Consider the following 22,067-nt stretch of genomic DNA (forward strand, 5'->3'; position numbering starts at 1 on the left):
TGTCTCTCTCTCTCTCTCTCTCTCTCTCTCTCTCTCTCTCTCTCTCTCTCTCTCTCTCTCTCTCTCTCTCTCTCTCTCTCTCTCTCTCTCTCTCTCTCTCTCTCTCTCTCTCTCTCTCTCTCTCTCTCTGTCTCTGTCTCCCTCTGTCTCTCTCTCTCTCTCTCTCTCTCTCTATCCTCTCTCTCTCTCTCTCTTCATTCACTCTCTCTCTCTCTCTCTCTCTTAACTCCCGCCAAAAGTCGTCGACAAATTGACTGGTGTAAAAAAGTGAGCAGTCTGACATTTTGGGCTACCAGTTGTCATCCACTATCCACGAGGTTTGAACCTCACGGCACTTTTTTTGTGCCCGCGCAAGTCACATCCAGGTCTGTTGGCCTTGCCCGGTCGTGTCTGCTCGTCGCGCTCGCCCTGGCTCTCCGGCCGTTGAGCTGCGCGCCGGCGTGCCTCTGAATTGTGGCGGCAGCCCAGCACTCCAGCTGCCATGCTTCTTCTCCGTGCGCTCTTCCTGTATGCCGTCTTGGTGGCTCTTTGAGCGCCATGGGGCCGGTTTACACCCTCTGTGCATCTTTCGGGCTCGGTGCTCACGAACGTGCGATTTGTCTGCTTCTCTCTCTCTCTCTCTCTCTCTCTTCTCTTTCTCCCTGCCTCGCGTCGATGTTCTGCGTAGCCATGGCGTGCGTCACCGTCAAGGATGTGCCCGCTGATCAGCTGATCGCTGCCTACGCGGCGCTGCTCAAGCGTCAGGGCAAGGTGTGTTCCGCGTCTCAAAAAAGGCACATGAGCATGTGACCCGTCCCTTGCCAGCTCGTCACATGGAGTGCCACAACACGCTCCCCTTGTCATACGCTCCATGGAAATGGTGGCAGTCGATACAAAGATGCAATATCCACAGCCATGCGCGCTCGAGGTGGCGTGATGCGATGTGAAACTGTGAAAGGCACCGCCCTCTGCGTTGCGTGTTGGGCAGCTTGGCTTTGACGGAAGGCACAGGTGGTGGGTGTTCCGGCTCAAATTGGACCACGCTCTTTGGTTGGCGCAAAGCTGATTTGAAGCTTCAGGAACCCACTGCTTGTCCGACCGGATTTGCTTGCTATTCTCACGTATCTTGAGTAACAGTGATTCACATCGCATCTCGCCACCACCGCTGCAACACGCTTCCTCCTTTTTTTTTTAACACACGGGGTGATGGTGGACAATCTCTTGGCTTCTTCCTCACTCTTGCTGTTTTACTCATTGCCTCTAGATCCCCGTGCCCAGCTGGGTCGACCTCGTCAAGACCAGCACCGCCAAGGAGCTGGCTCCCTACAACGACGATTGGTTCTACGTTCGCTGCGGTACGGTCCAGCTCTTTCAATCCATGTTTTGCCGTTTGTTCGTTGCTGTGGTCATTGCTCAGCTCCGTTTTGCCTTCAATCTCACGCCTATGTTGTCATTTGTCGTTTTACGGTTACCTTTTTCGCAGCCGCCCTTGCCCGTCACTTGTACGTCCGCGGTGGTGTCGGTATTGGTGCCCTCCGCCGTGTGTACGGTGGCTCCAAGCCCCGTGGCAACCGTAAGTGTGTCGCTCTTATTTTATTTCATTTTATTTTATGTCAGCAACCGACGTGTCCATGCCCACGCCCATGCTTTGAGTTGACCATGTTTTAATGTGTGATGCAGGCCCCAGCAGGTTTGAGCGTGCCTCCGGCTCGATCATCCGCAAGGCCCTTCAGGGCCTCGAGGCTATCAAGGTCGTTGAGAAGGCCGAGGATGGTGGCCGCAAGCTGACCCGCACTGGCCAGCGTGATCTGGACCGTATCGCCCAGGACGTTGCCGGCGCGTTCGAGGCCGAAGAATAAATGGATAAAAGGCGGCGTCTTCAAATCGATGGCGTCTACTTCTCTCTGTTCGCCATCGTGTCTTGCCCTTTCTCTCGCTCCATAGCCTCTGACTTCTCTTTCACTCCATGACAATGCTGAATCCACATTCTTGACACTGAACTCGCTTGATGTCAATACACCCATCAAAAGAGACAAAGTGATGCCAGCCTTCAAAGTGCAGCATCAGGCATGAAGCTTGAGATGGCTTTGGCAATTTCTTTGCTAGCCCCACACTCGACTTGTATTGTTCGCGCTTAACAAGGTCAAGGGTGCTAGGCAAGCATGCATGTGTGCGTGGGATGGACGTGTCGGGTTCGGATGGCACAATCATTTTATTTTTTGGATTTGTTATTTTCCATTCATGAACACCAGTTTCTGAGACAAGGGCCATGCAAATCAGGGAAGAAGAGAAGGGATAAGAAAGACACAAATGCATACGGACAAGGTAGGGCATCCACGACCCAGACAAGACACAGGCGAACCGAGAATGGATGAAAACAGGGCGACGAAAGGGGAAACAAAAAAAAAAAAAAAGCAATCTGATCATGAGCAAGAAATGAAAAGGTTTGGCCAAAAGAAATGCATATGACAGGTGCGATCTACACCCTCGAGAATGAAAGGAGAGAGCTGCTGAGGAGGCGCGCGCACCAAAGCCAGCAACAACGAAGGACAAGTACGCACAAAAACGCCCCGGGAGTAGACCATGGGGTTGGGGAGGGGAAGGACAGGCTTTCAAAGCATGACCAGAGGTGTCATGCTCGACGAGAACTGGCTCAAACCCGGTCAGGTTGTCGCTGGAAACTAGCTCTGTTGTACAAAGACATCACGGCACTAGAGAACAACACAGCAGCCTGAGCTGCTCTTGGTGGTTAGAGCCGCATCAGCTGCCCGTTCAAAGACCGCCTCAATGTTGTCGTTGTTCTTTGCGCTACACTCAATGTATGCCAAAGCCCCTACTTTCTGTGCCATGGCGGTTGCCTGCATGGCCCCCGGCATATGGATGGTGACGACGCGAGGATGAGCGATGAGCGTGACAAATCGCCGAGCGAAAGCACACCACGGGGCGGGTTTTGAGGCATGGCCAGCAAAACGTGGAGGGAACGCACCTCCTGTTGCGATACGGCGTTGGCGGCCTTGGCCGTGTCTTGACGCAGATCTGATTTGCAGCCTACAATGACGTACGGCACATTGGCGCAGTAGTGGCGCATCTCTGGCACCCACTATTTGCGTGCGCAATGACCAAGGTGACCACCAGGGTGTGAGAGAAAGGCATGGGCATGAGCCGCCTCGCTCGCCAAGCCAGAAAAAAAACCCCAAACATACCTTTGCCTCTACATTTTCAAAGCTGTCGCGGTTATCGACCGCAAAACAGATGAGGAAGACGTGCGCATCCTGATAGCTCAGCGGCCGGATGTGCGAGTAGTCTTCCTGGCCTGCAAAAGTAGCGAGGCAACCGTAGAGGCAAGATGAGATTGTGCGCCAAGCATGGCCATCCTGAGCAAAGTACGTGTCAGTTCAAAACGCACCGGCAGTGTCCCAGAGCGCAAGCTCGACGGTCGTGTCGTCGCGCTGGATTGAGGCCACATAGTTTTCAAAGACTGAATAGCACCAGATGCGGTCGATTCCGGTATCAGTGGGCATGAGGCGCGGGGTCGCGATGTTCGGATTGCGATGTTCGGATTGCGGGGCTGTAAGGGTGCAAGGGTGCAACGAAGAACATCAACCTACCGGTGGGGATGTACTTATCGGGGAACTCCTTGTTGGCAAAGACGATGAGGAGGCAGGTCTTGCCCGCGGCACCATCGCCGATGCAAACAAGTTTTCGTGCAATAGAGGCCATGTTCAAAGTGGAATGATTGACAAGCGGCAGGGAAGCGTTCCTCGTGTGCTAAAGAAGGGAAGAGGCCGCACGAGGGCGCAAGACGGAGATTCAAGGCGCAACGTGAAAGGGAACGTGCGGTTGAACCTGGCCTAATTTGGGAATGCAATGCAATTCACAGCCAGAATGAGATGAGAAGGGCCTGCCTCAAGCCAACACGTTTCAAACTGTCGATCTTCACGAGAAAACGACTCACCACTGCGTCTCACACACGCACGGGAAGCACTTTGTTCAAAGATGTCGAGCCAGGGCGTCAACGAGAAAGGCGGAGCAAGGTTTGCCTTGGAGTTTGCATGCAATCACACGAGGTGATGGTCTTCAATCCGCAAACCCAACGGCAGTGCCAGTTGATTGCGTTGGTGAGGCGAGAAGCACCCAAGGCCAAGGATAAGGTGCTCCGGAGGAGGCGGGCGAGCAAAAATCTCAACGACGGCAGTGCTCCCCACGGAACAACAGCCTGCCACGGTGTGCGGAATGGGTTGGTCGAAAATGGCGGTGGAGATGGGAGGTTGCGAGGCGTGTGGACACACAACGTCAAGATAAGTCTTGGCAAACGACAAGCGTGTACGGGCACTCGATGCCGCGCCTGCTTGAGGATCTGCGCCGCGAAGACGAGAGCCGAGCCGCACTGCACTGTACGACTGACTGCCTAGTGGTAGCGACGGGCGACGAGCAAACACACAAATCGAGCGGGACCGTAAGAGGTGCCAAGGCCAACGAAGCGAGATCAATCCTCTGACAAGACGTGTCAACGCCACCAGTTCCCACACACAGTCACGCCGCAAAGTAGAGCCGGAGAGCACGAGAGCACGACCTCAAACCGGGCAAAGCGAGCGACCACACACCTCCTCTGGTCCCCAGACCAACAAAAAAAAACGCCAGAGCACAGAAAGAGAGAGAGAGAAAGACCAAGGGACACAACGAGACAGGGGGCGGAGGTTTCAGAACAGCAACAGGGAATTGGTGTTTTGCTCTCTTTTTGTTTTCTCTCTCTCTCCTCTCTCTCTCTCTCTCTTTGTTCTTTTCTTTTGTTCTTCTTGGCAGGCTTTTGTTCTTTTGGTTGGGAAAGGGGGCGGTCCAGTCTGCCATTACATTTGGTAAGGTGGTCTTGTTCTGCCGGGTGGTTCACAGTTGGTAGCAAAGCTCTGCCTGTGTGTGTTCGTGTTTGTGTGTGTGTTTGTGGCTTAGGATTTGGTCAGGGCTTGCCTGAAAGCAGATTCAAGTCCTTTCTTTATTATTATTGGGATGAGCTCGCGGCTCGTCTGCCTTTCGGTTCCCGTGACACGACTGGTTGCCGTCAAAAAAAGCTAGATTGATGGAGCGATCAAAGGCAAAGTGAAACAGAGACAGGAAAAAGGATGCGCGCCAGAAGGAATCAAAGCAAGAAATGACCCATCGAGATCAAATAAGAATAAGGAGAAAGGGTCTAAGCACGGCTCAAGCGAGCCCGGCCAAAGCGCACAGCAGCGGATTCTCTGGAATCTGCCGCATGAGCAGTCAGAGTAAAAGCAACCCCAAAAGAAAACTAGACAAAAAAAAAATTAAAACACTTTCCCATAAGAGAGCTATCGCTTAGACGGCGGTTGTGGCAATCATGCGGCGCCGCCGCTTGCCGCCCGCCGCGGGTGGCTCTGTCGAATCCCGTGTAACACCCAGGACCAAGCTACGATGGTGCGAATCAGAAGGCAGCTCCACTAGGTACGTCGTAATGCGGTCCTTGCCACCATGACTTCTGCGAGAGAGACACCCCCATTTCACGAAACAGTCAGCGCTGGCTCACGAATTTAAACGAGCCCTAACTCGAAATAAAAAAAAAAGGCTGGATGTGTACCTTAGGGGCTGGATCGCAATTGGACCGCAAAGCAACTTTTTCCGAGAGATGGCCTCAACGACTCGAATGGCAGCCGTACCACTGACCACGGGCGGCTCCAAAAGCAGACTCACTGCCGCCATGGGTCGATTCGCCAGTTCCTGTGGAAAATTCAGATGCAAAAGGGACAATAGAGGTTGTCATTGTAGACAGCGGCGCTCGGCATCGGCTCAAAACCACTCCAAGCACATGTGATTGTCACCCCCCAAAGCCCAAACGAGCAAAAATAAAAATAAAAAGGCACCACCCCGACGCACAAATACACACGTACCTCCATCTGAACTTGCTCCTGCTGCTGAACGCGGCGCTCGTCCACGCGACGCTTAAAGTATGCCACAATCACGAGGGCTGCCAGGAACAGGTAAAAGGCGCTGAAGAACACACTGAAGAACACAAACAGATTGATCGAGACCACGGGCTGCACATAGAAAAACTGCACATCGATGGCCGACGCAGTCTCCGGGTTGATGACAAACACATAGAAGCGCTCCTGCTGAAAATCGTGCTGCTTGCTGCCCAAGATGAACGTGTGGCGGTCGCGAACCGTCCCATCCAGCACCGGTGAGGACGCGGGTGGGGCCGCTCTTGCCGTCGCTCGTCGCACCCCGCTCGCCATGCCATCCAACGGCACGTATGTCTTGTACGTCACGTTGCCCGTCGATACATTGATGGTATCAAAGATCCTCACCTCCAGGTTGCCTGGATCCGCTACGTCCTTGTCCACCACCACACGAATGTCAACGTTGGTAAAGGTGGGGATGACGGCAAACTGCAGCATCGTCTGTGCCGGTAGGCGGACTGACGTCACCATGCCCGAACTAGGTAGCGTGTAGCAAAAACGTCCATCTGTGGGGTCGCCGTTCAACGTCAAGGTGACATCACCAACGGAAATATAGCTCACACACGACGCACACTGCACATGCCAGCAGCTCCCGTAGCTGTCCTCATCACAGTCCGTCAAGTCGGTTTCCGTGTTGTCCGCACACGGACAGTCGGTGCCGTCAACGGCATCACACGTCGAAGCGTGCCCGTTGCAGTCGCACGGTACGCAGCTCATGGGTACCGATGCGTTGCTGAGCACATATTCAGTAGGATCCATGTCTGCGGCATGTGCCGCCACCAAAATGTCGGGATCGATGAAGAAACCGCTCATACATTCTTCACAGTACGACCCCGTGGTGGGATACGCACAGTCCTGGCACACGGCCGCACCAGCCACCACCGATGTGCGGCACGTTGTCGACTGCCCGTTACAGACGGAGCTACAGGCCTCGCATGTGCCATTATTGGTGGGTGTGCCGTGAAAGCCCTCCATGCACTCGTCACACGTATCACCCACCGTGTTGTCCAGACACGCCGACCGATTGGTGGGTGAGGTGCAGGTGCAGTGTCCATTGCAGCCGCAGTCCTGGCTGCAATTGACCCCGTACCACCCCGCATGACAGCGGCACGTATCGGGAGCCACACAGTCACCGTACACGCACCCGTTGGTTTCGCACACGGCCTCACAGCCGAGGCGATCCGCTGAGGTCGTGTAGTTGGCCGGGCATTCACACCGATACCCCATTGAGCCAATGACCACTGCCGGATCCTCGTTAACACACACGCTGGGAGCGCGGCATGCCGACGTGTTGAGCGCACACTCGTCCACGTCAGCGCAATGGAAGAAATACCAGCCGGTCCCGTTTCTGCCCGCGCCACCAGCCCCGGTGGCTTGGGCCTCAAACTCAGGCACAGGTACGGGCAGCGTAAAGACGTCCAGCATGCCACACGTGGCCTCCACGTCGGTGGCACTGCCCCATGCCACGTCAGCTGGTGTCGTACTGAGCCCCGGTGCAGTTGAAGCCACAGGCGTCGGCGGCGTTGTCGTGGTCGTGCCTGTCGCTGGTGGTGCTTCGGCGGCACCTCCCGGTGCCCCCGCGCTGCACACGCCAACTGATGCGTTGGCCGCGCACCAGCCACACCGAATGTCGTCAAGGCACGAGTCGCAGTCGCCGTAGTCAGCGCACTCGGTATTCCGACATGCGTTGCCATTCAAGTCGCCATACCGAAAGCACTGGCCGAGTGATTGCTCTGCCACATAGCTCAAGTCATTCAAGCAACGACCTTCACCCTCACACCACAAGCAACCGCTGGCAGCCTCGCAGTCACCACACGAGTCGTAGTCGCACATGGCCGGACACTCTGCCGTCGTTGTCACGGCTGTTGAAGAGCCATAGGCGGAATCCGTGCACAGGGACACCTCGGGGCTCCACACGCACCCGTTGCTTGCACAGTCAAAGCACGAAGAATAGCCGCGACATGAGCTACAGTACGGGTGCTCCCGGCTCACCGTGGTGGCTGAAGCGCTGCACGCGGAAGACGAGCACGAGAAAATCCCACTGCTGGACACGCAAAAGTGACACCCATCATCCTCCAGGCAAGCCGTGCAGAACTGATAGGTGGTGAGGACAAACGAAGGCCGAGCGGAGCAGCTCAAAGCCGCTCGTGAACAGTTGGCAGCGGGCAAAGGGTCACAGGTCGCGGCCGTCGCGTTCCAAGCACAGTTAAAATTATCCATGCACGTGCTACGGTCCGTGTACAGTGGACACAATTCGCTTGCACTGTACAAGGTCCGTGCAGCCGTCCAGCGCGAGGGAGCACCGGTAAACCCACCCACGCCGTATGCCTGCTCATTCAAGGCGACCACGCGGTGGAACACGCGGCCCAGCCCATCGCTGGTGCGGCCGTTGAGCTCGGTCGGCAGGGGAATCCATGCATCGCATTCCAAATGGTAGGCTTGGAGGTCGTCCGTTTGACACCCCGTGTCGACGTTGTGTTCAAAGGTGTTCCCACCAAAGTTGTACATCAAGTCCTCGTGAATGAACGTAGCATGGCCCGATCGGGCCAGGCAGTCAGTGGAAGGGCTGCAAAAAGGCGCACTGCGCGATAACGCATGCCAACCCGTCTGACCACCGCGGAGCGACCACTCAAAAAAGTTGCTGGAGCGTGTCAAGCTGTGATAAAAGCTGTTTGTGGTACGCAGCACTGACTCCTCTTGGCCTCCACTCAGCAACAGGCGTAGGTTGACGCTGTCATATGTCAGTGTGGCACCAAAGACAGCCGGCGGGTGCACCACCGGGGAGCTGGATGGCCGCGACCAGACCCACGTGTCCAGGTTCAGGGTGTACAACATACCGTGCAGGCCCATTGCGTCGCTTGCGCCGCCGTACACGTACATAAGGTTGCCGACCAGTGCGGAGCAGTGCCCAGCTACAGGCTGAGGTATGGCACCCGTTGTTGTGCGGTTCGTCCAGATTTTGGTCTGCAGATTCCACGTCCACACATCATTTGTGACCTGGCCATTACCCACTGCACCGCCAAAGATTGTCAGTGCGGGCACTCCTCCGGAGGTGCGCATGACGGCCGTGTGCAGGTGCCGCCCCGCCGGTTGGCCACCAGAGGTATCAACGTTCTCCCGGACCCAGCGCGGGTTGCCCAAGATGTACACATACACGTCGCTGTGATACGTGTCCAGGTCATAGCCACCAAAAAGGTACAGGCGCGAGCTCTGATAGAGCGTGACCGAGTGCCCAGACAGCGGTGGTAAGGAATCTGTTGTCAAGTCTTGCCACGCGTAAGCTGTGACGTCTTGGCAAAGGTCACCGCTGTAGCCCACCTCGCAGTCACAGTGGCCATCCGCCTCGCCGCAGGTGCCTCGTCCCGAGCAGGCGGCATCCTGCACGCGGCAGTCGACGCGCGAACAGTCATCACCAGTCCAACCCGGTCGACACAAGCAGGTACCATTGAGGCATGGCCCCCGTGCGCCACAGTCATTGGGACACGCCACCCACTCAGGCTCAGTCGGTTGGATGCTGTAACTGATGTTGAAGCCACGCTCGCCATAGTTGTTATCGGCATAAAAGACAGCCAGCAGGTAGCCGCTGGTGGTGGTGAACGAGCGCATGGGCTGGCTGCCCGACAGTGCGGCCAGCAGTCGCGAGCCTGCAGATTGGGGAGAGGGCAGCTCGCTTCCTTCAAAAATGTGAACATAGTCAAAGCTGCACTCCGTCTCAAAGTCGCTCAAGAAAAAGGTAACGCGTGCTGTTGCGCTGCCTGCACGAATGGCCCAGATGCAGTTGAGGTCGTCGGCGTGACCCGCGCTACCCCCGTATCGCTGAGTTCCGAACCCGCCAAAGTGTTCAGTCAGCTCAACACGCTGCTCGCTCGACGTGGTTGCACCATGCCCACACGCAGAGTAGCATACTCCCCCGTTGCTCGGCTCACCATAGAACCCATTCATGCACTAGGATAGCAAGTGACCCCAAAGAGCATAGGGAAAGCGAGGAATGAGAAGATGGCAGGCCAAAAGCACCAGACTAGCAACGACCACACACATCCACGCAAACGCACACGCGCGCATACACAATACAGGGGGGACGCTGAGCGCACCTGGTTGCAGTGATCGCCCTGCGTGTAGTGACGACAGTAGCAGACGCCGGTGTTGGGATCGCACAGATCAAAACGCGGATCGCCATGGCCGTTGCAGTCACACGGTTGGCACCCCTCAGCCGTGGCATTGCCAAAATAGCCGGGCAGGCAGGTGTCGCAGCGCGTGCCCATGGTGTTGCGCTCGCACTCACATGGCGCTTCGACATTGCCAGTGCAGACCCCATTAAAGTTGCAACCACAGTCTAGCGTGCAGTTGGTACCCGTCCAGCCCAGATCACAACCGCATGTCTCTGGGGCAGCGCACGAGCCGTGCACGCAGGTGACAGTGTCGCACTGTGGTAGGCAGGGATTCGAGCTGCGCCCAAAATATCGGCTATCCTGGCTGTGATCCACGTCGTACCCCGCTTCACATGGACAGCTGTAACCCAGCTCCTCGTCCACGCACACGGCGTGCGTCGAACAGTCTGATGTATTCATTAGGCACTCATTCTCCGGTGGACAGCCCGTGTAGAACCAATCCTCACCCACGTCTGCCTCTATATCTTCTGCTACGGCCGTCACATCGCCGGCGCGACAAGCACCAAACTCCGTCTACACAAAACGAGGCAATGTGCAAGTGTTCAGCCGTTGACGGGAGCCCTTCCAAAGCTACCTGAACTTGCTCCTCAAACTTGCTCCTCAAAATTCCTCCTTGCAAGCATGTGGTGTGCCACGGTCATTACAATAAGACTTACCTCGTTGCCCAGCCAGCCACAGCCAAACCCTTTCATACATGCGTCACAGGTTGCATGCTGCTGGCAGCCACCGCAAGGCGCAGCACTGTAGCCATAGTCCCAACTGTGATCACCGACAAGCACGCGCACAAACGGATGAGCCACCATGCACAATACACCATTGTCCAACTGACGAGCTAGGGCGAGCACAGCAGCACCAACCTGCTACACTGCCCAAAAGCCTGGCTCGCCGTGTAGGGACCAAAGTCAAAGCAGGTTCCCGTGGATTCACACCAGCCACAGTTGCTGTTGCCAAAGGAATCTGCAAAGCAGCTGGTGCAGTTTGTTCGCAGCGCACAGGGCGTCGGACACGTAGTGCGAGTCTCATTGCTCGTAGTCAGCGCGCACGCTCCGTTTTCCCACGCACAACCTGGGTAAGCGTGGCACGCGTCACATGTGCGGAGGGCGGAACAACTCCAACATTGCGCTGGGTTGGTGGCGGCGACCAGTCCGAGGCTTGCCGAGCTCGAGGTATTGCGCGTACGGCAGCCCTCGCCCAAGACAAACATGCAGTTGGAAAAGAGCGTGCATATGCCACACGCATCGGACATGGCACTGCAGTCGGCACTCATGGGTGGCTGCAGAACTACGGACGAGCCAGAGGCGGTCCGAAGAGCAAATGTTCGGGCGCCCAAAGGCTGTGGTATTTGGGTGCCCCCAGATGCGTCCTCGTACCAGGCCGAGGCTGGCGTCAACTCGTCTGTGGTCAAGACAATTAACATCTTGTAGCTTCCCGCTGCAAGCGAGGTTTGGGTGTAAATGGTGCTGGCAGTCGGCAACTTGGTGGGCGGGTGCAGTGCGTTGTTGAGATTGGAGGCTGACAAAGCCAGCCAAGATAGGCTGTCCGCGTAAATGCGAAAGGTGCCCCCCGCATGAAAACGGGATGCAAGGGTGACATTTGTAGCGGTTGCGAGAGAAAAAGAGGCTGCATACACAAGTCCTGGTGCCGTCTGTGCTGCATCAGCTGTGATGCTCGGCAATAGGGCCATGGCTTCGTAGTTGGACCAAATGCTGCCGAGGATGGTGGTTCCAAAGGACAACTCGAGCACACCCGTGGCGGTGGCCACCGTGCGTATGCATTGCGTGGCATTGCGTGCATCATCAGCCGTCAAAGTACCAGCTTGCGCCACGCTCAAACACTTTGAGGTCGAACCTCGCCAGACGCAGGAAGCCTGCGCCGTGCAATCGCCACAAGTGGTCCGAGCGGTACACGCCGCCAGGCAAAGGGAATCATAGCATTCAGCACCAGCGGCGCTGGGTAGCTCACCAGCCTCGATGCACACAAAGTTGCTTGGGGTGGGCGTGGTCGTCATGGCCATGGTTGTCGGGGTGGAGGTGGAGAAGAGCTCCGAAGAGGAAGTGCTCAACGCGGTTGAGGAAGAATTGGCAAACAGCGTCGTCGCGGTGGACTCATCGGGCGTAGTTGTGGGCGCTGGGGTCGTGGTTACCGTGGTAGTTGTGGTGGGAATGGGACTCACGCAAAGTTGACAGTCAGGCGTGGCCACGCACGTGCTTGGTTCTTGCGGAGCACACTGAGACAGCTCTGGCATGACCGTCTGTGACACCAGGTACCATACAGTCCAAGTGTAAGGCAAACATTTTGTCATGTTTGACGAGCACGCAAGGAGAAGGGTGCGCGGGCGCAGCACTGGTATTGCTTGGGGCACTCACAAGCATATCTTGAACGGCAATGCCGCGAAAACCACCAACGGCCACAAGGTGGCTACCTGCAGCCATGAGGTTGTGTGCAAACCGACTTCCTTCGCGCCCGTCCGCACTACGCGGCATGTGCGAGCATTCAAGAACAAGAAAGCCGAGGTTCACGAGTGAGAAGAGGAGATCTGAAGGTCGGCGGCGATTTGAGCATTCTTGGGCTTCAAGACAGCGTCGGCAGACCTGAAGATGAGCTCCTCATAGGTTTGGCAATCAAGGTGGAAAACAAGAACGTCATCGGCATAACACGTCTCGTCTTGATTGTGAGAGTGAATTTGACCGCCATGAAAAACGATGGCGTATCCCATCAGCACCGCACTGCAGAGCAAGGGGCGGTATGCCGCGCCGAGGACCGCCACAAACATGATGTGGTGAGACGTGTGGTTGAACGCTGTGTTTGCCGGTTGAATGAACCCGACGCTGCGCCTCGGGGGGCGGGTGCGGCAATACCTGTGGAAGGCCCGTGGTGATGGGATAAAGGCATTGCGAGGCTTCACCAGGAACAAGTAGTTTTGCTCCACGTTGTAACCGTAGAGCTGGATAATGATGGGGTGGCAAGGCAAGGCAAGGCAAGTAGTGAGGAACAGTGGTAGCAAAAGCCCTGCCGAGAGCTTGAACAGAACCGCAGACCAAGAAGGGGACGGACGTGCATACCAAATTTGATTTGCTGGTTGTGCTGGGACCGGTCTCGCGATATCCACCAAAGATGTAAATGACGCCATGTGGTTCATACCAGGTTGCGCTATGCTCTGATACCTACACGGGTTGACAGGTTGGGGTCTCTTGTGAATAACACCAAGCCACGAGCGGTAGGGTGTAAAGTAAAGATGGGCACCAAAAGGCTGGTGATGGCCGACTCACACGCAGGTTGAGGGTCTGGCCGGCCGGCAAGAGGCGGGTGGAAGTCAAGGTGTGGTTATCCTGCAGTTCAAGGCGGTAGATCCAGGGGTTGAAGACCTTGTCAAGGCCGCGGCCACCAATCACGATGGCCTGCCCGTAACCAACGGACGTCATGGTGTGTCCGACCAAAGCGCCTGTTTGCGCGCCCAAGATGGGCAGGCTGATCCACGCGTGGCGGTTCAGATCAAAGGCGATGGCATCCTCGCGCATCGAGGTGGCTGACGGTGTCACCGCATCGTATCCGCCATGCGCAACAAGAACACTGTTCAGTTGTGCCATGGCATGGCTGTATCGTCGTGCTCCCTGAAGGGATGGAAGAGGGGTGAGTGATGCGGTGAGTTGAACGCGATGATAACTCCACTTGGGCAGATGTCAACGCCAATGACACAATAACATACGGGGAGAGACAGGTTTGCGCTGGGCAAGCGGTTGATGCTGAGGTCTTCGGCGACGAACAAAAGCTGGTGGCTCACGGTGGTGAGATCAGAGCCACCGTAAAAGTAGGTCCCATTGGAAACTGGAGCAGCCGCAGCTTTAAGGGGACCAATACCAATGTTACTGGGCGGAAGCTGAGCCGCCCGAAACCAGGTGTTGGGCTCGCTGGCCGAGTGAACAAGGCAGGCCACCCCCGAAACATTGGCGCACGCACAATCTGTGGCTGCACAGGCAGACATGGCGAGGGCAAACGGTTGCAAACAACGCCAGAGAAAGAGAAGGTGGCCACAGTTGACCCGTAAGGCAGCGGCTCACGACATACTCTGAAAGAAGTGGGGACGGCGCAGAGCTGAGAGGAAGCAGAAGCGCTCACCTGCGCATGCGGGACTGGGGTTACTGGCAGAGGGGGAGACTGCGGAGAGTTGAAGCTCAAAGCCCGGGCGAACATAATTTGCATCACTGTAAAAGTGAATCACGGCCTAGATGATAGAAAGGGCGTTTCAGTATCACCATGAGCGGTCGATGGTTGGAAGGTATGTGAGCGATGGGACGTGCAGATGAGGCAGGCATTCGGACCGTCGTGCTCGTGGAATGAAGAGTTTCAGAAAACTGGTTGCCGCTAGCAGCCGCCAACACGGGGCTGCTGTGATTTGGGCCGTCGTAAAAGGTGACGTAATCCCAGCTGCATTCTGTGTCAAAGGTTAGCGGCTCGATCTGCACGATCAGGCCCGGGGGTGCTGAGCAAAATAAATGGGACGTCGAGGAAGCAAAGGTATTGAGGTGAGGTGAGGGCGTTTAACATTTACTGCATTGGCTGGCCAATTGTGGTGGTGCTGTGCTGCATCGGGAGTACCCCGAGTCTGACGTACCGGTGATGAACCACTCGCAAGAGCGTTTTGGGCTGTACGTGCTGTAGTAGGAGCGATTGTTGCTGGTGACGATCACGGGAGTATTCGCCTCAAGGGTGACCACGGTCCGGTAATCACAATAGCCCCGTGCCACGGGCACCATAAGGCATATCATGCAAAAGGCTAGCGCCTCAACCAGTCGCAAAAGGGCCATGCTTGACGGACACGTTCGGTGTGTACGTTTTCTGTCGGGCACGGAGCTGGTCAAAGCAGGCCAAGGTCCGCTTCAGACCGAGTGTATAGAGAGTCTCAAAAGAAGGAAGAGGGGGAAGACTCCTTCTTCAGTCTCTGTTAAGATGCAGCAGGGAGTACGGCGGGGACTTGGCCCTTGAACTACCGCCCTGTCGGCATGCCGGCTCTCAGCTCAGGTGCATAAGAACGATGTCGTCTTGCCCTCCCAAAGGAAAAAAAAAAAAAAATGGCGGGGGGGTGGAGGAAAGCACGTGACAAAGGTTTATGGCGTGTGCCGTTTGACAGGGAGCAAGGCAAGACCAGTAACTGCTGTGCCTTGGTAGCTTCTATCCTGGAACGGCGGCGGGTGGGGCGAGCAGAAAGGACGGCACCCGCACAGCGAGCGCCACAACCAAACCCGGAGGTGAGCCGCACACTCTACACCTTTTGACACAACGCGGTCCCTCCTGGTCCCCCATCACTCGTTCCACAACTCGACAACTCTCTCTCCAACGCCCCCGGCCACCGCTGCCATCCCCCAAAGCTCACCGCCATCCGCAACCAGCAACCAACACGTACCGTATCACGCAGCAGAGAACTCACACATCCCACACGGCAAGAGAGAGAGAGAGAGAGGAGAGGGAGAGGGAGAGGTCCCAAAACGAGCAGCAGAGAGAGAGACAGAGAGAGATAGAGACAGAGATACAGTTAGAGAGAGAATCAGAGACGAGAGATACAGAGAGAGAGACCAGAGACAGAGAGCAACAAGAAACAAGAAACAAAAGATTCACAAATCCACAGTGTACAAAACGACACACACAAGAAGACGACACGAACAAAATAGTCTGACATCAGCGGGGCTAGAAAGTCTGACGTATTTTGTCTGACAAATGCAACCTCCGGCTTGCAAATGGCGCTGGCGCACCTTTTTTTTTTTTTTTTTTTGCATCAAGTCGCCTCCCGTATGTAAGTGTGTGTGTGTGTGGCGTTGTCCGACCTCTGCGTAAGTGTGTGTGTAAGTGTGTGGGGGTGGGGTGGGTCGGGTCCATCCGTGTCATCAGCTCAAGGATGGCCTGGTCTGCCTCGCGTTCAAACACCCCTCCAGGGTGGGCACTTCTCACGTTGTAATGGTGAACGAACATAGAGTGTGACGGATTCCAAAACGCAGCACCCTACACGGATGCGCTTTCGGTGCGCTTTCGGTTTGGGGCACTCGACTGGCCCCTCATTTTTTTTTCGTGAGGCCTGACCGCGACGTGAATTGCAGAGTTGCTCGTTGAAAATCCGCGAGCGCGTGGTCTATGCCTACGTCGCGCCGGCCCCTCGTCTCCTCGCCCCCCGTGGCTCAGAGCTGTTCAGACTTGCCCCCAAACATCCCAGCCCCACCGCCCTCCACCATGAGCAGCACAACAACAGCGCGCCGGTCGACAAGACTGCGCACTCCCTCCCTCCGCCTGATTGAGAATGCGCAATCCGAGTGGGACGACCTCTGTCTCCCCACTACCATGGTGCCCCTGAAGCAGCCCTGCTTCTCAGCCCAACAAGCCTCCCCAAAACGTGCCCTCCGCACTCACGCCGCTACTGCGGCTGCGACCGCAGCTTCCAACTCCTCTGACCTTATCATGACCCAGACAGACAGGCCAGCCTCAATGCGTGCTCGCTCAGACGCTGGCGCAGCCCCTGCCGTCAAGGTTTGTTACACCCGCGCTTCTTATACAGCCGCTGCTCTCTCTCTCTCTCTCTCTCTCTCTCTCTCTCTCTCTCTCTCTCTCTCTCTCTCTCTCTCTCTCTCTCTCTCTCTCTCTCTCTCTGTGCCAACCGCCCCCTGTTCTCCTTGCAGCCTCCAACTCAATGTGTCCCGTGCCCCACCACCTAGCGCATCAAAGCCACTTGTTTCGATTGTCAGCGGACGGTCACGGCCGACGCTGCCACTGTCCAGTGTCCCTCCTGCCGGGCCATCTTTCACACCCATTGCCAGCCCCAGCTCGAGCAGCAACCCAACTACAAGCGCTCCGATCCCACCTGGAACCCAATGCGCATCTGCACCCTCGGCTGCCAAATCAGCAAAGACATGGACAAACTCTCTGCTTGGCGTCGCAGCCCGGCTCAAACCCGCAGCGCCTCGGCTCGCTCGCTGGTCCGCGCCATCACCCTTGGTCGTACTCCGCAGCGCGTCGCCGGTCAAGTCGATGCAGAACCCTTGCGCGTCCTCAATCCCTACGGTCCGTTGTGCCCCGCGCCCTGCTCCCTCGGTGCCACCTGATGGCCTGCCTTCTCCCTCAATTTCCCTCCCTTTTTACGCCTCGTCCCAAACAGGCTGCAAAGGCTTTGAGCTGCGTCGCAAGCTCGTGAACCCACAGGACCAGGAACGCCTTCTTCACATCATTAACCAACGTCGCATCGAGTGGTGCGGCCTTGACTCTCTGCCCCGCTCTCCCTCATCACCCCCCGGCTCAGGCGTTACTTTTTTGCCCGTGCTGTCCACTCGCTTCTTCGTTTGCCCTTTTTCTGCTCCTTTATCCCTCCTGATTCAACATCTTCATGTTGTGATGCATGCATTGCTCTCGTCATGCCCACTCAAACCGAATCGTAGGGAAAAGAAGGTGTCGATGCTGACGCCCAGCATTCGAAGCAACAGTCGCAAAGTTTTCTGTTGCACCGATGCTCAACGCCAGCTCCGTGGCGGCCGGTATGAACTGGCTGCAGCACTGATAGTCGGCATACGCAGCAGGCACCAAAGCTCACTTTTCTCTTTGGTGGGCGGGCATTTATGCTCATAGATACGCAGCCACCCTGCGTGCCAGCGGCACCGTTGACAAACTCGAACTCCGTCTCAAATCGGGCCAGGACATATCCGACTACATTGGTCGCGCCTTCTTAACGCAAGACCCCTTTGTCATTCACACCGAGGTATGCTGTCAGACGCAGCAGCGTCACTCCAGTGCCAACAATCGTCCGCCCTCACTACCGATTTTTTGGACACTGTTCTCCCTCCCTCGAACCTGTACCCAGCTGTTGTGCCAGCAGGTTTCGTGGCACTTTGAAGATTTGGAGCTACACTGTGATCGAGACCGCCGCGACAAGACACATGACCGGTTTGTGGCAAACCCCCCCCCTTCCCTCCTCTCGGACCTGCTTCATGCGTTGGAGAGAGCGTTACGCACCGATACTGAATGCCTGCGTCATGCTTGTGTTTAAAAACTTTGTGCAGACAAAACGTGGAGCTGGATGGTGTCGGGGACCGCATCACCTCGCTAACGCTCCGTTCGCCGTGCTGGTTGTTGATGCGGCAGCGCTCAGACAACACGAACTGCTTTGCCGTTTGGCTCAACCCGGGTGATGTGTATTCGCTCAGCGGCGAGGCTCGGTGGGACTGGCAACACGCCATCCTTCTCCCAAACCCCGTGCCCACACGCGATGAGAAGCAGAAGACGGACGAGTGTCGCGTCAGCATAGTCTTTCGCTTTATTGAAGAGTATCCCGAGTAAAGTGACGACAGGATGTATCTTCTTCTCTCTTTTGACGTGTCTTGGGCAACTGCGAGACTGAGGGATGGAGTGGGATTGTTGGGATTCAGATGTTTACTGCCACGTTGGCCTGCTTGTCCGTCAACGACTTTGTGCTTTTGCTGCTAATCAGCCGAGAGAATTGACAGTCAACACGTCTTTGAATCCGTTCGCTGGAATCGAACAGGACCCCAATATCGAGTATTTTCCATTTCCATAGCACGACCCCATGCTGGAAGCAGCGTCCGTCCAACCCCAGCCGTGGGCCGCCCGGACTTACAGACGAGAGCGTCTTTTGACAATCTCACCGATACCACATTCTCAGTGCCCGCATTCAACCACTAATACGAGCAGACGGGCAATTTGTGCAATTTCAATAAAATCCCTGAAAAATTGATTCGAAAATCGCGAAAAAATCCTAAACTCGTTTCAAAACGGCAGCCGCCAGGTCTTACGTTCAGCCATCTCTACCGCCTCTGACGCCACCTTCCCTCACCCTCCTCCGTGAACTTTCGTTGACCTCTTCGTTGACCGACCTTTGCTGTGCAAAGGGGAAGCGACACTCGTTGCAAAAGATACACATTCATCAACACGACCTTGTGTGTTACTTGAAGAGTTACGGTGACATTTGACACCCGCGCACGTGACGCGAACAGAGAGAGAGAGAGAGAGAGAGAGAGAGAGAGAGAGAGAAAGACTGGCTGATTGGACGCGCTGGGACAGGGCTGGCCGAGGCACTGGGCTTGCTGGAGCTGGTGGTCACGTGGTGGTATTTTCTTGTTGATCAGCTGTGCGCGAGCGGGCTCTGTGAAATGGCGACGACACAAGTTGCAATCCGAAATCGCGCGGGCGACACCCGAAACGTCGTCTTCTTGCCCGACCTGCCCAAGGAGAAGCATGCCGAGGTGCATCAGCTCATGACGACATGCTTCTCCCAGGCCGAGCCCATGTCCAAGGCCTCGGAGCAATCACTCACCACCATGGGTGCCTTCTCTCGGGATACCCTGGCCAAAGCGGCCAGTAGTGCCGCACAGCATTACTCAGCCGTCGCCCTCGATCCTGCCACGGGCCGCACTGTTGGATTCTGCGTGCAGAGCACGCTTGATCCCAATGTCGAGGACCCAGCCGAATTGCCTCCTGGCTGGGATGGCATGGCTCCCATCATGGACTTTTTGACCCGCCTTGATAATGTGCTGCGTGCCATGCTGCTACAACCGGCCGACTGTGGCCAGGTAGCTGAGCGTTTGGCTGCAGGCCAGGCCGCTCCCCAGGGTTTTGGAGAGACAACTGTTTTTAGCGCTTCTCCAGCAGTAGATGCCGCCTGCCGTGCTGCTGCTACTGCTTTGCGCCAAAACACTCTTGGGCACACCTTCATGATTGGCAGCTTTGAGGCCGGCCTCACTCGTCCACTGGTGCTCGCAGCCCTCCGGGCCATGCGGGACGCTGGGATTCACGCTTCGTGCGCTGAAACCACCAGTCCAGCCTCAACTCGTCTACTCATGCGTTGCGGCTTCGTCGAGGTACTACGTATACCCTATGTTGCGGCCCGTGACGCGCGCCTCGCGGCTCTGCGTTGGCCGCAACCGGATCTGCTCCTACCACCAGACATTGCGGACCCACATCAAGCATTTTGTCGTGGTATGCTGATTGACCTCACCACCGCCAACCTCGACTAAATTGGTCTCGGCCGAGCTCACTCAGCCCGCCCCATGCACACAAGCATGATATCATTAACATGTGAGTTATTATCAATCCTGTCTCTTTCGTCCCCCCATGTGCAACAATTGAAGGGCTGAGCCCGCTCTACAAACCATGTGGGAGAATCTGTGTGCAACTGCCAAGAGGCAGCGGGGCCGAGTCGGATCACGTTGAAACAATCAATTCACAGGTCACATTTACGACATGCCCCGAAGCGCTGCGAAATAGGGCATCGAGAATCAAAACAAAAAAAAAAAAAAAAAGGCCTAAAAGAGGCCGTCAATCACGCCGGTCGCCGGGTCAATGTCCACGTCGTAGAAGCAGGGACGCGTGGGGAGACCAGGCATGGTCGACATCTGTGGAACAGGAATGCAGAGGCAGGCCCATCAAGTCATGAGCGAGCGCTTGATGCACTTCTCTCATCACCCAGAGCACTTCTGAGGCAGGCAGCACAGGAGTCGAAGGCCAGTGCCACTTACCGTGCCGCACAGAGGATACAAAAAGCCGGCTCCAACACTGGCACGAATGTCTCGGATAGGAACCGTGAAGCCCGTGGGTGCACCCTTTAGAGCGGGGTCGTGCGAGAACGAGAGGTGTGTCTTGGCCATGCAGATGGGCAAGTGACCGTAGCCCTGCGCCTTGTACATGGCAATCTTGCGCTGCGCCTCGGCTAAAGTGACCACAGGCAGCAAAGTGCACGCGGGTTGAGAGGTTTGACAGTTTCGTTCATCGGACCAAGCGCTGACGGACACCACACGTAGTCCTATTGCTCTTCAACATCCGTCTGAATTGTTGGCAACGATGGTCCACGGAAACGGCACATACGAGAAATTTCAATGCCATCGGCGCGATAAATGTCTTGACAAATCTTTTCAATCTTCTCCTCAATCGACAAGTCCAGGTCGTAGAGCAGCTTGAAGTCACTGGGCGCGTCAGTGGCACGCACAATCGCCTCGGCCAGGCCCACCGCACCAGCACCTATGCAGCCCGACAGTGAGCACGGAGCACCTTGTCGCGCACGACTCATGATGGAACGGCTTGCTGAGCGCTGCGACTGCGGCCGTGCGAATTTACACATACCGCCATTGGCCCAGTGCTCGCAGGAGACGGCATCAGCTGCGCCAGCACTCAGGGCAGCCTCACGGATCAGTTCAACCTCGGCCTGCGTGTCCGTGCTGCAAGTGCGCGCACAGGCAATTACTGAGCTTGGAATAGCGAGAGAGGAAAGCGAAAACCGTGCAGAAATGGCAGCAGGTGCGTACGCGAAACCATTGATGGCCACGACGACGGGCACGCCAAACTTCTTGACGTTCTCAATGTGACGCGTCAAGTTGCACAGGCCAGCGCGCAGCAGGTCCAAGTTCTGTGTTGGGTTCCAAGTCAAGCGGACCATTGAGCAGAAGCTAACCTGAAAGTCTGAGACCGACAGACTGAGCGATACTGGCGGCTTACCTCCTCGACGTATTCCTTGGCCAGGGGTGCACCAGGGGTCACAGTCGGGCCACCGCCATGCATCTTCAAGGCACGCACGGTGCACACAAGGCACACGGCGCTGGGTTGCAGGCCTGAACACACAAGGTTGCGAGGCATGAGATAGGCGCATGCCTTGCTCACAGGCTCAGAAGCAAAAGCTTTGTCACGAAATGAGTTGTCACCGGACATACCACTCTGGCGACACTTGATGTCGAAAAACTTTTCCATGCCAATGTCGGCGCCAAAGCCGGCCTCGGTGACCACAAAGCCATCCTCGCCCACAAGCTTGAGAGCAATCTGGAGAGGCGGCACGGCGGAAAGGCAGGCACCATACAGGGAAGCGTGTTACATTTCAACCATCGGCTCCCGCCCAGCAATTGACATGCCCCCTCTCCCGCCCTCTTCAGATTTGCCTTCTTTGGGTCGCCCCTTGTCCGCGACGATGGAAGAG

The 22,067-nt window shown here is 56.3% G+C and overlaps 6 protein-coding genes across 6 annotated transcripts in view; 3 read left to right on the forward strand and 3 right to left on the reverse strand.

Annotated features, from left to right (window-relative positions):
* The first annotated feature begins 346 nt into the window (after nt 1-346).
* Nucleotides 347-1,979, forward strand: MONBRDRAFT_18781 (uncharacterized protein). Its single transcript, XM_001745095.1, has 5 exons — nt 347-365; nt 668-750; nt 1,244-1,334; nt 1,463-1,552; nt 1,660-1,979. Exons 2-5 carry the CDS (start codon nt 670-672, stop codon nt 1,836-1,838), a joined length of 441 nt encoding a protein of 146 aa, XP_001745147.1. The 5' UTR covers nt 347-365; nt 668-669; the 3' UTR covers nt 1,839-1,979.
* Nucleotides 1,980-2,187: 208 nt separating this feature from the next.
* Nucleotides 2,188-4,599, reverse strand: MONBRDRAFT_20764 (uncharacterized protein). The gene is made up of 7 exons (XM_001745250.1): nt 4,584-4,599; nt 3,935-4,387; nt 3,588-3,830; nt 3,386-3,457; nt 3,183-3,292; nt 2,951-3,079; nt 2,188-2,837 (listed from the first exon to the last, which is right to left on the reverse strand). The coding sequence occupies exons 3-7, from the start codon at nt 3,697-3,699 to the stop codon at nt 2,691-2,693; spliced, it is 570 nt and encodes a 189-aa protein (XP_001745302.1). The 5' UTR covers nt 3,700-3,830; nt 3,935-4,387; nt 4,584-4,599; the 3' UTR covers nt 2,188-2,690.
* A 711-nt stretch (nt 4,600-5,310) lies between these two features.
* On the reverse strand, nt 5,311-14,922 carry MONBRDRAFT_24778 (uncharacterized protein; the record flags this gene model as incomplete). Its single annotated transcript, XM_001745251.1, has 15 exons — nt 5,311-5,470; nt 5,570-5,709; nt 5,880-9,893; nt 10,040-10,630; nt 10,774-10,876; nt 10,975-11,085; nt 11,488-12,368; nt 12,484-12,589; nt 12,709-13,061; nt 13,180-13,281; nt 13,387-13,728; nt 13,824-14,077; nt 14,234-14,339; nt 14,437-14,597; nt 14,730-14,922. The coding sequence occupies 15 exons, from the start codon at nt 14,920-14,922 to the stop codon at nt 5,311-5,313; spliced, it is 7,617 nt and encodes a 2,538-aa protein (XP_001745303.1).
* A 1,414-nt stretch (nt 14,923-16,336) lies between these two features.
* MONBRDRAFT_24779 (uncharacterized protein) lies at nt 16,337-18,427 on the forward strand (the record flags this gene model as incomplete). The annotated part of the gene is made up of 8 exons (XM_001745096.1): nt 16,337-16,630; nt 16,659-16,766; nt 16,816-17,161; nt 17,256-17,346; nt 17,533-17,628; nt 17,720-17,849; nt 17,952-18,034; nt 18,151-18,427. 8 exons carry the CDS (start codon nt 16,337-16,339, stop codon nt 18,425-18,427), a joined length of 1,425 nt encoding a protein of 474 aa, XP_001745148.1.
* An 830-nt stretch (nt 18,428-19,257) lies between these two features.
* Nucleotides 19,258-20,121, forward strand: MONBRDRAFT_7586 (uncharacterized protein; the record flags this gene model as incomplete). The annotated part of the gene is made up of 1 exon (XM_001745097.1): nt 19,258-20,121. One exon carries the CDS (start codon nt 19,258-19,260, stop codon nt 20,119-20,121), a length of 864 nt encoding a protein of 287 aa, XP_001745149.1.
* Nucleotides 20,122-20,409: 288 nt separating this feature from the next.
* Nucleotides 20,410-22,067, reverse strand: part of MONBRDRAFT_7587 (uncharacterized protein) — a gene marked incomplete at both ends in the record, with an annotated part of 5,137 nt that continues 3,479 nt past the window's right edge. The window contains 7 exons of the mRNA XM_001745252.1: nt 20,410-20,499; nt 20,623-20,813; nt 20,969-21,121; nt 21,224-21,318; nt 21,406-21,506; nt 21,596-21,708; nt 21,808-21,913. Of these exons, the coding sequence (XP_001745304.1) occupies nt 20,410-20,499; nt 20,623-20,813; nt 20,969-21,121; nt 21,224-21,318; nt 21,406-21,506; nt 21,596-21,708; nt 21,808-21,913 (849 nt within the window). The remainder of the gene's footprint in view (nt 20,500-20,622; nt 20,814-20,968; nt 21,122-21,223; nt 21,319-21,405; nt 21,507-21,595; nt 21,709-21,807; nt 21,914-22,067) is intronic.

The sequence above is a fragment of the Monosiga brevicollis genome, genomic scaffold (genome assembly GCF_000002865.3).
Source record: "Monosiga brevicollis MX1 MONBRscaffold_8 genomic scaffold, whole genome shotgun sequence".
Taxonomy (NCBI): domain Eukaryota; class Choanoflagellata; order Craspedida; family Salpingoecidae; genus Monosiga; species Monosiga brevicollis.